This window comes from Alternaria ventricosa (genome assembly GCF_023758065.1).
Source record: "Alternaria ventricosa strain BMP 2768 chromosome Unknown scaffold_11, whole genome shotgun sequence".
NCBI classification, from domain to species: Eukaryota; Fungi; Ascomycota; class Dothideomycetes; order Pleosporales; family Pleosporaceae; genus Alternaria; species Alternaria ventricosa.
Window position 1 is genome coordinate 149446 of NW_026055691.1, and position 13923 is coordinate 163368.

The 13923-nt window shown below is 52.0% G+C and overlaps 6 protein-coding genes across 6 annotated transcripts; 3 read left to right on the plus strand and 3 right to left on the minus strand.

Moving 5' to 3' along the window:
• Positions 1-183: 183 nt before the first annotated feature.
• On the minus strand, positions 184-1347 carry J4E93_006534 (uncharacterized protein; the record flags this gene model as incomplete). Its single annotated transcript, XM_049344447.1, has 1 exon — positions 184-1347. The coding sequence occupies one exon, from the start codon at positions 1345-1347 to the stop codon at positions 184-186; it is 1164 nt and encodes a 387-aa protein (XP_049198101.1).
• Positions 1348-1549: 202 nt separating this feature from the next.
• J4E93_006535 (uncharacterized protein) lies at positions 1550-2034 on the plus strand (the record flags this gene model as incomplete). The annotated part of the gene is made up of 3 exons (XM_049344448.1): positions 1550-1707; positions 1779-1931; positions 1986-2034. The coding sequence occupies 3 exons, from the start codon at positions 1550-1552 to the stop codon at positions 2032-2034; spliced, it is 360 nt and encodes a 119-aa protein (XP_049198102.1).
• Positions 2035-2521: 487 nt separating this feature from the next.
• J4E93_006536 (uncharacterized protein) lies at positions 2522-3382 on the plus strand (the record flags this gene model as incomplete). The annotated part of the gene is made up of 1 exon (XM_049344449.1): positions 2522-3382. One exon carries the CDS (start codon positions 2522-2524, stop codon positions 3380-3382), a length of 861 nt encoding a protein of 286 aa, XP_049198103.1.
• Positions 3383-7761: 4379 nt separating this feature from the next.
• J4E93_006537 (uncharacterized protein) lies at positions 7762-9387 on the minus strand (the record flags this gene model as incomplete). The annotated part of the gene is made up of 1 exon (XM_049344450.1): positions 7762-9387. The coding sequence occupies one exon, from the start codon at positions 9385-9387 to the stop codon at positions 7762-7764; it is 1626 nt and encodes a 541-aa protein (XP_049198104.1).
• An 856-nt stretch (positions 9388-10243) lies between these two features.
• Positions 10244-11572, plus strand: J4E93_006538 (uncharacterized protein; the record flags this gene model as incomplete). The annotated part of the gene is made up of 3 exons (XM_049344451.1): positions 10244-10752; positions 10821-10977; positions 11027-11572. The coding sequence occupies 3 exons, from the start codon at positions 10244-10246 to the stop codon at positions 11570-11572; spliced, it is 1212 nt and encodes a 403-aa protein (XP_049198105.1).
• Positions 11573-11609: 37 nt separating this feature from the next.
• Positions 11610-13423, minus strand: J4E93_006539 (uncharacterized protein; the record flags this gene model as incomplete). Its single annotated transcript, XM_049344452.1, has 3 exons — positions 11610-12751; positions 12801-13021; positions 13170-13423. The coding sequence occupies 3 exons, from the start codon at positions 13421-13423 to the stop codon at positions 11610-11612; spliced, it is 1617 nt and encodes a 538-aa protein (XP_049198106.1).
• Between the last annotated feature and the right edge of the window lie 500 nt (positions 13424-13923).

A 13923-nucleotide genomic window follows, 5' to 3' on the forward strand; every position in this document is an offset into this window, starting at 1 on the left:
AGTAATGCTCGATCCTGGCGGTGGTATCTCTGCGCCGTGATAGTTAACATGTGTCATCCCCGCGACCCACAGTCGCATTTCTCATAGCATGCATCGGCTTGAGAAGGTACCGAGAATTCCATTCTTGATTGAATGCTACTAGTGTCGGCATCTCTACACTCTCAAACTGAAGCCCCAGATGGTCTATGTAGTCTCGGCGTCTGCCTCCTTTGTCGCTTCTGCGAGGTCTCGATCCAAATGCTCATCTCCCGCAGCATCTGCGTCTTCTTCCCCGTCGTCTCCGTCGCTCTTAAGCTTAGCACCCTTTCTTTCGGGCATGACCGCCATGAACGCCTTGCCCCAGTCTCCAAACTCCATCCACTTGAGCATAATCTCCAGTACATGGTTCGTGACCAAGACTTGCCGGCTTTTCATCTCGAGATATTCACCAATAGGTAGCTTTGCAGTCTTGATCCCACGGTTCACGGCGCGCTTGTGACATATGCCTTTATGCCGGTTCTTGTCAACCAGTCCACCGATGATGTATGTACTGTTCGGCTTCAAGTGAGTAAGAACGTTGTCGGACTCAGATGAAAGATAGACGACTTCGCCTTCCTCTGCTGCAGCATCAGGTTGTTCTCGATCGCCTGATCCAGTGGCTTCTGCTGATGTCTTCAAGGCGCCGAGAACTTCTCCCCCGTTTGGCCCTGACATCCACGCCTTCGCTTTTTCGGAAACCTCAACGAAATCTTCTTCGAAGAACTGGAACCCCTTCCAACTCGTGTACTGCTTTGCTAGAATGCCATCGAAACGCTCCTTCATCTTTCCACCGAAGCTGCTCAAAGCTAGATGGGTCCTGAAGTTCGCCTTTCGGTTATCGCTGTAACACCTCGTAATCTGAAGTCCCAAGCTCTTGAGCTCGTTGTCAAACATCAGCTCTTCGAAATCGCAGTCGAAGATTACTGTTATTGGTACTTGTTTTCCAGTTGCCTGTCGAGGAGGTCGCGAAGCTGGCGGCCTTGGTCTCTTGCCATTCTCGTCGGTAGGCATCTGCGCCCACTCTTCTCGCCTTCGCTCTTTCTTCTCTTTGACTTTCTCTTTTCGCTTGAGTTTGCGATCTTCGCGGCCGGCTTCCCAGCGTTCGAGCCGCCTTTGCTTTTTGAGCTGGTTTTTTGATAACTTTGGCTCCGCATTCTCACTCCCAGCCGGTGTTCCGACAGATTCTACGGCGTCGGCATGATTGCTGTTTTCCGCTGCGACAGGTAGTTGTTCGTTTGGTGTCGGAATCGCAGGTGTTTCTGCCACACCCTCAACGCTATCCGCATGCTCTAGCTTGCGCAACTTCGCAGGACGCTCTTCGGAATCCATCTTCAGATAAAGTTTGGTCGGTTTGTGAAGATCCAGAGTGATGCCTTCCACCCACTCAGCGTCGACAAAATTATGCTCACTCACTTGCTAGCGCGCCAAGCCAGATCCCTGTCATCGCGGGTTCCCGAGCTCGAACCTCACTGTACGTCTCCGCATCGACGACAACTTCGAATACCCATTGAGCCAGGAATACTCGCCCAACATGCCGCAGGACATGCCGCCAACGGGCGGCTACAGCCCCGTACAATACAAGCGCAACCTGCCCGTACGAGGCTTCCGCCCCGCCGCATACCTTTTCGGAACCGCGGCACTCATGACCTACGGATTCTGGAGAGTTGGACAGGGTATCAGAGAGCACAAGTACGCGCCTGCCATCGAGAGGAGACTTCCGAGTCTTGGGACATACGAGCGAAAGTGCTAACAAGTCGCAGCGAACTCGCGCGCGAGAAGATGTGGGCGCGGATACACCTCATCCCCGCGCTGCAAGCCGAGGAAGACCGCGATCAAGTACGAAGGCACCTCGCGGATAAGGCGAGAGAGAAGGAGCTACTCGGCACAGAGACCAGGGTCTACAACAGCGACAGGTATGGTTTGAAGACTTGGCTTTGTAGACAACTTTGGCTAATTCACGATGGCAGATTCGTTCGCCCTACCTTTGCAATCACGCCCGAACACGAGACGAAATAGACTTGCATACCGCGCTGGACTTGTACATATAAATTCACAAATCGTTGGCAGGCTAAGGAAACGCTGTCTCCAAATGATATCTTTCATTGTGTTTGAAACTGTGACGCGACGCACATTCCAAGGCTTCAAACGGTGAAATATCGTTCCGGAAGGACCGTTGCGCGTATACATACCGAGATAGGGTGGTTCTTGAAAGTGCTGACGAGGGGACACCCTGTGATAGGCTTCCAAAAGTGTGGTTCACAATACGTTGCGATTCCTTGGGATCCACTAGACCCGTGAAAGTGACACCCCACCCATTGTATCGTGCACTCTCCCGCGCGTCGAAACGCGCCACCTGGACCAGGCAGTGCGCCTTGTCGTCAACTGCGCCCAGCGCCTACAGCCCTTCCATATTTCAACTCTACTAACCCTCCCAACCGTTCGCTGTATCTGTCCATAACCGACCCTCGCCAGCCGGCGCAACCTTTGGCGACAACATAGCGCAATGTCTTTCATCACCAACTTGTTCGGTAGCCTGAACAATGCGACGCCTGTCGATACAGTCACCTTGCCACGCGCAGATGACAATGGCACGCCCGATGGAGCCGACGAAGACTGGGATTTTGTAACAGCGCACGAAGCCGGAGTCGTCTACCACGACCGTATCACGATCCTACTTGGTCCCCATCGAGAGATTCGTCACCACATCTTCATCGCCGACATGCCCAGGTCTTCTAAACTCCTAAATCATGTCTGCACTCTCGAACCATCACAACGACACTTGCATCTCTCCCTCCCCGACCTCTTCATGGTGAAATTGTATCTCAACTCGCAGTTCACATCCGTCGACTCGCTGGCCATCGAACAGTCTTGGTCAATCATCATTAAGCTAGCCATCACTGCCGATATCTTCCAAGACGCCTGCATGGGAGATAGGGCCCTCGCAGCGCTCACAAGGAGAGGTATCTTCGCCCTCGAACCCAACAACGCGGTGTTGCTGTTCAAAGAAGACGACTTTTCACTCGCCCGCGAATATCAAGACAAGACGGGCAACGGGCAGAAGCTGATAGAGACACTCGACAAGGTTGTACAAAAGGGTGCAGAGAAGCCTAAGCCGCCCGAAATGGAGCTGCCCAAGCTTCAAGACGTGAACTTTAAGCCCGACGTCTACAAGCGGAAGAGCGAGGGCACAAGATTCGGTAAAAGCGTATTAAGAGGGTTGGCACAAGCCACCGCAAAGAAGGGAGGTGATATGGATGATAAAGTGCGTCCTACACGGCAGCCCAGCGTTCCGCCAGGCATGGATGCGTTGAAGCGTGGCGATGCCAGCAACTTCATGTGGCCTGACAAGAGTATGAAGAATTGATCTTGGAGCCTTCAAAGATATGTTGGACGAAGAAAGCTCTACGCAAACGTCACGGTCACGGTCACGGCTCACGGGCTCAAGACCCCATGAAGGGAGAGTACAGCCGTCTCATTGATAGACGTCAGTTGGAGAATCAGACTAGTCGTCCGCCTTACAATCATCAATATGCAGTGCCTATCTACATCTGCGTGTGATGTGGTTATCGTCTGCAAACCCACCTAGGCCATCTCTTCAATACATCTGGGACACAAACACGGCCCTTCAAACCATGGCGACAGTAAGTCCTGCCTCTGCCCCACAGGTATACCGTCCACGTTTACATAGCTACAGAACAATTCATCTCCCACCGTCACTGGCTTGATCGCGAAAAAGCGCACAGTCGTGCTTCCATTTTCTCTTCTCCACTCCACATTCGGCGCGCAGCTGTGATTGAACAGCGGCAGATGAGGTGTGATTTCGTCAACGAAGCCAAGCCGAGGATCTAGAGAGCCGGCTTTGTTGTTCGCTAGGCGCGTCCAGATGGAATGTAGAGCCTCAGTATCGAAGTTGCGGTTTGCGAAGACGTCCACACCGAGTTGCTCTAGGATCTTGAATGGGATGATGATGGATTCATTGAGGGTGAAGACATCAAGATGATCTTTGTTGGCGAGAGGCTTGAGACGCGCAATCAGCGGGTGATCTAACGGTGACTTTTCAACACCAGCTTGAACGCATGTTGCCAGCAATCGTAACATGAGGAGAGGTCGGAGAGTTGAGGCGTTGTGCGTCAAACCTCTAGCGGGTGCCTGGAGCCATTCGAAGTCTTTACCGCATAGCACTCTATGGTAGGTTTCCATCGCGAGGCGGAGACATTTTTCGGAGCAGTAGCTCTCGGAACAGCACGTGGTGCCTTTGGGCGCATCCGGTAAACGCGCATAGCAATTGGAACAGGAATATCGTGGCGGGGTACTGCATACGCCGGTTGCGGTTCGGTCAGTAAGTATACATTCGCCAACACTTATGTCGCGAGCCGCAAACATACCCAGCATGTCCTCGCCTGGGTCTTTTGTCAATGTACTTTTACCAAGAAAACATGGTGCTTCGTTCTCGACCACACCAAGTTCCTCGTTCACCAACTTAATGAGCTTTGATGAACGCGTCAGATGGCGCTCAATGGTCCACGGATACTCGACTGTAAGCACTCCACCGTCTCTTATTCTATCTTTCAGCTCATGAGGTGTGCCTCCCAACGTCCTTGCAGCCTCTTCTTTTCGTCCGAGGAGCTCGCGCAGTGCTTCAGCTCTCTCTGTAGCCTTCTCACACCACAACGGCCGAGAGTGCATTATCGATTCTTCCAGTATCCCGACTGCGTCCCATTGACAATGACAAGCTTGTAAAGCAACTGCGAGCAGCTCATACACCGATTCTCTTAGATCTTTATTGGCGCCCGGATCGCCTGCTTGAAGTAGTTTGGCTTTGTAAATGTCGCCGACTGCGAGCTCAGGGAAGTTGAGTATCCACATGCGACGGCCACGCTCGAACCAGGCTTGAGGATCATATGGGTGATGTTGAATACGCTGATTGTGGGTATCGAGAGATTCCAAAATTTCTCTCACTTGACTAGGATGTAATCGACCAGTTTGCTGAACAGTTCCGGAGCGGTAGATGGAAGGCACGTAACGCTGCGGCGATGCGGCATCCGTTGTGTCTGGACGCGTTGTACTCTCTAGCGCCACAGGTCTCGCATGTGTATCCATGGTGGTATCAAGAGCGCTGACTTTAGTCTGGAATGAAGGTGTTGATTTTGCATCGCGATCGAATTGGGCCGCCCATCTATCGCCAGCTTCTTAGGGGACGTGCACAGAGGTAGACGATGTGATGATGTCTGACGTCATCGTCAAGAGGTGACGGCTCACCTCAGCATGCATTATCTCCCATCATAATTGACAATCAGAGGTCTAGCGGGATGGAAGAACGACAAATTCTATCTGAAATTTGAGGAGAATCAAGCCGTTGCATTGCAAATCGAGTGACCGTGACGAGTTCGGTCCGAAGCTCGATAGCTCGGCGATTTACAAAGAACAGTAGACGTCTTGTATGTGCTTGCAGTATATGGGCCTAAGCAAGTCATACAGCATCCCCGGGTCAGGTCGCATCTTGAAAGATGGCTGTTGATTTTACCCATGTTCGAAGGCTCATCGCCATACCGTGGATGTACATGGAGACGTACAGCGCAGCATTTGTTGGCAAGTTAGACTTTTTACAACCCTAACTACTTAAAGTACCCCGCAAAGTTATTGTAATTAGATTATTGAGAGACGAGCGCGCACACAAAAAGATCTCGGCCATGGTCGCGTCTCGCTTACCTCATCAAGGGACCCTTTGTTTACCTAGGGGACGTGCTAGGTGTTCCAAACCCTGCAAGTTTCATCGATAAGAATCCAACAAGCCCCTTCCCCGCTTCCTATGTCGTAGCACGACACATGTAGCCATCAAACAAGACACAGTCGAAGTAAATCGTGCTACCTTCGCCATGACGTTGATCCAAACCCTACCTGCGGAGCTCTTCGACCCAATCCTGAAAGTGTACGTCGATACCGTCCCACTCCACGAGAGCTTTCGTGCTCGCGCCGTGTCTCGTAAGTAGTTACTCGATTGCTCCGATAGAGATCCGAGCAGGTTCATATTAATTCTTGAATTTGCATCGGCATTGTTTGTTCGCGACTAATGCGTCTACAGGGACGTTTCGAAATGCGATCGACCACGTACTGTTGGCGCAAACTCCAGCAATCGTTTACGAGAAATATCTCCGCAACGTCGAGCCGGAAGTTGATGACCGTCATGATAACGGACCCCCAACTTTCCTCCGAAAACATTCGCATACTTTGCACATGAATCATTGTATGCGCAATCGTGGTATGAACCTGAACTTGACCAAGTGCCTCAGTAAGTGAGAAAATGTTTTAGGCGGAAAGTCGAGCTCAAATTGCTAACGGAATATCGACAACAGACAAACTTACTGACGAGATGATGCAATTTTCGAACCCCGCAAACGATGACATCGACACTACTGTGCGCAAGGCCTATCTTAGTGATATATGTCTCGCCTATAGCGTCCTAAGACCAGGCATGCAAATATTGCGAGATGGTTCCGAAAAAAATTCCAGCAAACCGGATTTTTTACCCCCAGATACCATGGATAACGATCGAAGGAAAGATTTGAAGCACTCTGCAACGCCAATAACCTCGGTAGATCTTTTGACCGCGGCGGCCGCTGTGGGAAATATCGAAGCTGTCGATCATTTCATAGCACAAGGGGCAGACCCTCTGGGGTACACCTCTGGCATACTCACTGGCCCGATCAAAGCAGCTGCAGTGTGTGGCCACACTCCAATAGTTTGCAAGCTTGTAGAGCTTGCGAGACAGGATTTCCCGACTCTTGGAGCGCGGGAACGTGACTGGATTCTCGTCACCTTCGAGACGGCGGTGTGCCATGCCATGCAAGCTGGAGACACAGAATCAGTACGAATGTTACTAGAATTCTTCGTCACTCGCCGTAAAGCCCGAATCCCGGAGATTTGGAAAAAGTTGATTACCGATGGAGTACAAAACGGCAAAACCGAAACCCTCGTGACGATTTTGAAGGACGATATCCCGAAACGCCTTCCAGGTGATCACCACAGCGATTTGCAAGAGGTATTGAAAGAAGCTTGCAAAGCTGGGCATTCCGAACTCGTATGTCGCATACTTGGTGTCGATTTCGTGCTTTTTAATCGGGATCACCTTATTCAACAAACATCGCTAGAAGCAGCTCGTTACGGACATCGAAGCTTGGTCGATCTCCTCAGAGGCCACGGCGCTCATATCGGATCACAACATCTCGTCGAAGGTATGACATCTTTCGCGGGCAGGTCAACGACCCACTTCCTTATGACCCGCCACCTGGTTGATGCGGGTGTTCCGATAGACTCGCAAGTTCTTAAGCAGTGTGAAAGCCAGGCATCTTTTGCATTACGTGCAAGACGCAAGATGAAGGAGAGCCACTTCTGTCTTACTGATGGTGCTATGGTAACCATCTTGATTGCGAGCGAAGCAAAGCGACAGGGCTTACGGACAGAACTCAAGTCGTGCGGAAGCATCAAGCTTCTACTGAGGCTAGTGCTTAACGGAAAGATTATAGTTCCTCCTGAGCCGCTGGATTTCATGAAACTGGCGGTAGAGGTAGTAGACTGGCTGGCGAATGAGAGTCAGCCAGCGGCGTCTTAATTTGGAGGACATGTTTGCGTCACGACTGAGCCACTGCATATTTGGCTCGTAGAGGGAAGGATAATCTCATGAATTGAGGAATGCATTTAGAAAAGACAGTGTATACATACAATGCCTACCCACGCTTCTTCTGGCTACCGCTTGGTGATCGTCTTCTGCTCCTTTGCATCATCCCTCATCTCCTGCTTGATCCTGCTTATTATGCCTGCACCACCATAGATCATAGCAGTGTATACCTGTGCCACACTCGCTCCTGCATCGAGAATCTCTCTCGCCTGTCGACCATTTGTGATGCCGCCCGTTGCGAATATGACCTTGCGTGGTGCGTTTGGCGCTGGAGCAGTCCTGGGTGTAGAGTGAAGGGTCATTGTAGGTGCTGATTCGGAAAGATCGTCGACGTTGGAAGAGAGTTGTGTTGGAGACGGTTGGTCGAGATCGAGCGTTGGCTTGGTTTTCGAAGACCCGGTAGAGGGCTTGTCGTCGGCGCGTGCTTCTGACAGTGGTGCAATGTGCTTTGGGCCTTCGTCAAGCGCTTTCCTGTACCTGCTGACAAGCGAAAGTGTGCGCTCGAAAGTTTGGGGACCTGAGTAGCCTCCCTGTTCAAGAAGCAACTTTGCTTCTGATTGGGGAAGTAGGTAGCCTTTCGGTAGTGGGTCTGGCCGCTTCTTCGTGGTGTTGCCAACGATGACACCATCCACACCGGAGTCCCAGACTGCCTCACAGATGCCTGACACCTGCTCTTCCGAGTCCTCATCGGGGCTGACTTTGACCATCACAACAGGCTTTGTCTTGCGATCGATCTTCTTGACGGCGCCTACTACTCCGGAGAGCAACCGCGTCAAGGGCTCGACGTTTTGGAGAGTGCGAAGGCCAGGTGTGTTGGGCGAGGAGACGTTGACTACTAGAATGTCGGCGTACTTGCCAACATGGCCCACGGCGGTGGCATAGTCGCGTACTACAGCATCGATGTCGTTCTCGGAGGTCGTCTTGTTCTTCGCAACCTGCACGGCCATTAGACGCCCTTTGAGCAGCGAGCCCGGTGGAACGCCAGCTTCACCGTCGAGGACCTGGCGTTCAGCGTCTTCACCTAGTCCAAGGCCAGCGTGGTATGCGAATTCCCTGACGCGTTGTCGTAATCGTGAGGCGACCAGCTCGGCGCCTTCCGAGTTGAAGCCGTAGCGGTTGATGAGAGCGTTCTGGCTGGGTATCCTGAAGACACGGGGCTTGGGATTGCCCTCCTGTGGCAGCAGCGTGACAGCTCCCACCTCGACCACACCTGCTCCGAGCTCGAACAGCGGTGTCGGAATTTCGGCGCCCTTGTCAATGCCGGCAGATGTTCCAATCGGGTTGTTCAGTGTGTGTCCAAAGACTTCGACAGCCAGATCACCCTGGGAGTCAGCCACGCCGCGTTCCCGAGGGTTCAGGCCAAAGCTATGCAGCACCTTGAGCATGTGTGTTCCAGCATGATGCGCCTCTTCGCCATCTGGGTATATTTGTCGCAGCGCAGGCACAACAAGCCATTCGTGGATGCTTGCGCGCGTGTCGGTGACGTAGAGGTAGCCAAAGGTACCACCGAGCGTCAGGAGGGTGCCGTATACGAGGTTCTTGGTACGGGTACCAGCCGATCCAACGTTGGTCGCGGTTTCCGTGGCCGTCGTGGCTTGTCTTCTGGGGTGCTGGAACGGGCGATGTGAGGGGCGGCAGCGCGGTATCGATGGCCGTACGCGTAGAGCACGCATATTCGCGGCGGGGTTCATCATCATGGGTGTGATAGGCAGCCCATGCGACACTCAATGGCTGCACAATTGCCTGGTCGAGATGGCGCTGCCGACTTTGAGCCGTGAGGAAGCTCGGAACCAGCCAATGACGCGGGCTTGGCACCAGGTACCGGTGCCGCGTTTCCTACATCCTCTCCTTCTCTACACAACCTGATTTTGTGGCTGTATACGACACATCTGCAATGCAGTCGATCCTTCTTGCATATCCCGCTCTCATGTAATCTGACGTCTCGCCCATACTCATGTGGCACATACTCGGTTCCCAAGCATGACCATCGTACCAATCTCAAAGGTCGGTTTCAACAACGACTCAAGCTTTATCGATCTGGTCTTCTCACGGGCGGCCTTTAGAGGCGTCATTCAGTAGGCTGTAACCGCGGGTTATCTTACTCCGTCAGACGTTCTCTGGATTTGATCTCACAAGGGCTCCTGATGTCCCAGTCTTCATCATTGGCCGGACACCAGATCTCATTCGGATGCTCAGTCATGCGCCATCGAGAAGTCCATCCCCAGCTTGATCTGCTCTTCGCATAGAGCTTTCCGACACACTTCTTCGCTCCCCACAGCGATATCCCGGCCTGTTCATCTATTAAATTGCTCAGAGCTCAAGAGCCGAACAACATCCGGTGGTACGGGCACTCGCACGGAGAAACTACCATCTCAGATAATACTTGCACCAATGGTAGAATTTCTCAGATTACTCCATGCGTATAGTCTGTAGGATGACACCTGCTTGCGGGGCGCAACGGTCCCACCGTACAAGCTTTCATAAAGCTTGAGTATCTTAGCTTTTCTCCACTGTTCCTTACTTTACAGGACTCTGTTCGAAGTCGACAAGATGACTCAGCTCGCTTTACTTCATCTATGGCTTCTGCTCGTACCAGCACTTGCTGGTATGACCAAGACCGGCACACTCTGCACCGTCACTCCGTCCGGCACCAAGGATGACAGCCCTTCCATCATGGACGCCTTCAAGCAATGTGGCCAGAACGGTCAGATTGAGATAACGACAGGTGACTACACCATCGCCAAAGTTATGGACGTCCTGGACCTTAAGAACTGTGACATCTCCATCCGCGGCAAACTGACTTGGAGCGACGACATCCAGTACTGGGTACGCAACAGCGTCAGTGTGACATATTCTCAACGAAGTACAGCATTCCGTCTTGGCGGTGAGAACTTCACTCTGCAAGGTCACGGTGAAGCACTATTCTTTGGCAATGGGCAGAAGTGGTACGACGTGAACCGTGATGGGAGCAACATGGCCGGTAGGCCCATCAGTCTGACACTCTGGCATGCAAAGAACGTATGGATTGATGGAATTACTTGGAGGCAGTCCCAGTTCTGGTATGTCTCTCCAACGACATGAGGAACCATACTTACCGGTCGTGAGCCCATTGCTAACCGCACAACAGGCATACATTCGTCGCCTACTCGCAGAACATCACGATGACAAACCTTGACATGAACGCCACTTCATCCTCCCAGTGGGGTACCGTCAATACTGATGGCTTCGATAGCTGGAACTCCCAAGATATTGTTCTCAAAAACTGGGTGGTGACGTGTGGCGATGTAAGTCCTCATCGATCTCGTGTCTGTGCTATACCTAATCTATCCGAAGGACTGCATATCGGTTAAAGGCAACAGCAAGAACATCCATGTTAAGAATGCCACCTGCTACGAGTCTGGCGCCATGGTGATTGGCTCAATGGGCAATCCCACGAACGTTCCCGAGACTGTAGACAACGTACTCTTCGAAGACATTACTGCCATTCATAGTTCCAACGCGGCCTGGATCAAGACATACCCTGGCCAAGGCCATGTGAAGAACGTCACCTTCCGCAACATCAAGTTTCAGGACGTCAATCAGCCTATATACGTCTCCCCGTGCATCTACAGCTACCAGAATTGCGATTCAAGCCGCTTGAAGATTAGCGACATTACCTGGGAAAACATCACTGGTACCTCGAGATATAACGTGGCCGCGGGTATCTACTGCAGTCGTGGCGCACCTTGCACGGGCTTGAAGCTCAAGAATATCGATATCAGGCCGAAAAATGGTGGTACGGCGAAGATACTTTGTTCCAATATGAACAGCGACAGTGGGTTAGCATGCACTGGTACATGCCCGGCAGGATGGAAACAGCAGCTAAGCGGCAATGCTTAAGCTTTGGGTGTTAAGTATATGTGCAGGCCGCATGCGCCTAGGCACTAACACTTCCGTACAAAGCGTCCAGCTTCTTCTCATACAAATCCAGCAAAGCCTTTTTCTGCACTGTTCCCTTGGCCGTCTTTGGGAACGGCTCTTTCACAGCCAGTATCATATCCTTTCCCACCCGTGCATAAACTGGCGAGCTCTTGTTCACTTCCTCCACCGTGTCCCAGATCTCATGCACATCCTTCCCGTCTTCCATCCTAACAATCAACGAGGCTTTGGGCCTTCTCGTCCCTACCATTGCTACCTCCGCAACTGAAGCATGCCTTGCCATCCTCTGTTCTGCAGCTGTAGGGAAGAACTTCTCGTTCGTCAGGAAAACAAGAAGATCGTCAGCCCGGCCGTAGTGTTTCCATCGTTCCGAATCTTCTGGATGCTTTGTAAACAAATCGCCAAGCCGCCTTTCTTTTGCGTCTGGGAATATGGAGAAGATGGGTTGCACATAGCCGCCGTGCTCCTTCCCGTCGTTGCGATACATGACAGCTTCATACAAAGTGACGCCGTCCGTGGAAGCAGAAACAGGGTCGAAGCGGATGTTGAGAGCGGGATGAAGTGTCGTATACTCCCAGTACGCAGATTGCAATGAATTTGCATCGTTGCGACGGATACTAGGCCAGACGCCGAGTTCGGTTGATGCCATAACATTCAACACAGACACCTGCGCTGCAACGAACTCACTCGCATGACTACTCACACTGCCGCCACCCCAGCCGATTTGTTGCGTTCTCTGGCTGAGTCTCTGTAGGACTTCTGGGCTCTTGCTTAAATACTCGACACAGGGTGGCACGAGTGTCAGGCAATCGACACCGACGCCTCCATCTCTTGCGGCGATGATATCTAGAGCGACTAGTGCACTGTCCACACCCGCAGCTGGTGTCATCCATGTTGGTGGATATATTGGTGTTACACCGAGCTGCAGTGGAAAGAGGATCATGCCGATCATGCCGCTGGCGTGGAAAGGTGGGAAGAGAAACATTCCTCGCATTCCTCGCCCGTTCGCTGATCCGTAGAGAAGCTCTTGGTCTAGTTTGTAGCCTGGTGGTGCGGTGAGATACATGGTTTGGGCCACACTGTTCGTCCACTCGTGTGTCCAGAGAACGGGCTTGGGAAAGCCCGTTGTGCCGGATGTATCTGCGTTTGGTTAGAGGTAGTACGGGCAGACGAGAGCGAGTGTACGTACGGAGACAAACAAAAGGTTCTCGAGAATCTTGTTGATAGGTCTTGTCGTATGGATACGGCTCCGCTTTTGAGGTGAGTAGCTGCTCTACACTCGGTATCTGAAGTGTCTTCATATCCTTCATTGACAGAACGTCTTTGACAACTGGTATCGGAATCTCAGACTTCAGCATGGCCTTTGCGTCCACACTCTCAATCAATTTGACCAGTGCTTCAGCTCCGTATCTTGGCGATGGAAAGAGCATCTATCTTCGTCCTTAGCCATTTGAACCACCATCAAGACGCTCATGTCGGAGGACGACTTACTTTGTATCCCGCAATCACACTTCCCAAACATAATACCGCATATCGTATGTCGTTCGGTCCCATGTACACCAAAGTTCGTGTTCCATCTTTTTCCTCTTCTTGCAGCTTCCCGATGTTCTCTTCTATCCACCGTGCGAAGGCAGAAACAGCATTTGCTACTTCAGCAAACGTGATCTTACGATATCCATCCTCGATCTTGTGCGGATTCACCGGAAACTCTGCGTACGTCGCGGAAGGATATTGAGCCGCGAGTTTGAACAGTGTGTTTGGAAGAAGTTCATTAGTGGCCTGTGGCCAGGGAGCGGGGCGTGTTGTATCCATCATGTGTCGTGATAGGTACTAGCAAGGCGAGAGAATAGGTGCTTGTAGGTGCTTGTGATCGAGCTGTGCAGTTATTAGATCAGAAGCTGCGGAGTATCTCAACTCCCCACCTTAGCCCGTCTTTTATCTTACATCGGTGTACCCCATCATCGCGCGCCCGAGACTAGTCGAAATACGAGATCCGGACCGGTAGCCACATGTACTTTACGCCCCATTGAAGCTTTCCTAGCGTATGTGATGCAACTACGGCTTTACAGTTTGGGTTGGAAGCCGAATTAGTGTAGTCAAGGCAGCCAGCGATCACAGGCTGCAAGCTGCCGAGGTTGCTACAAAGTAGTGTGGAGCTTAACAGGCCAACGTTGGGCCCACGTAAGCGAGGCCCATCTTCGAGATCGACCACCGAGCTGGACGCTTGAGTGCTGCAAGTCCAACTGAACATCAGTGTTGGCAAAGGCGCGCCCTGGAATTCTGGGCGTCAGCGCTTTCGCGGAACTGGTGTG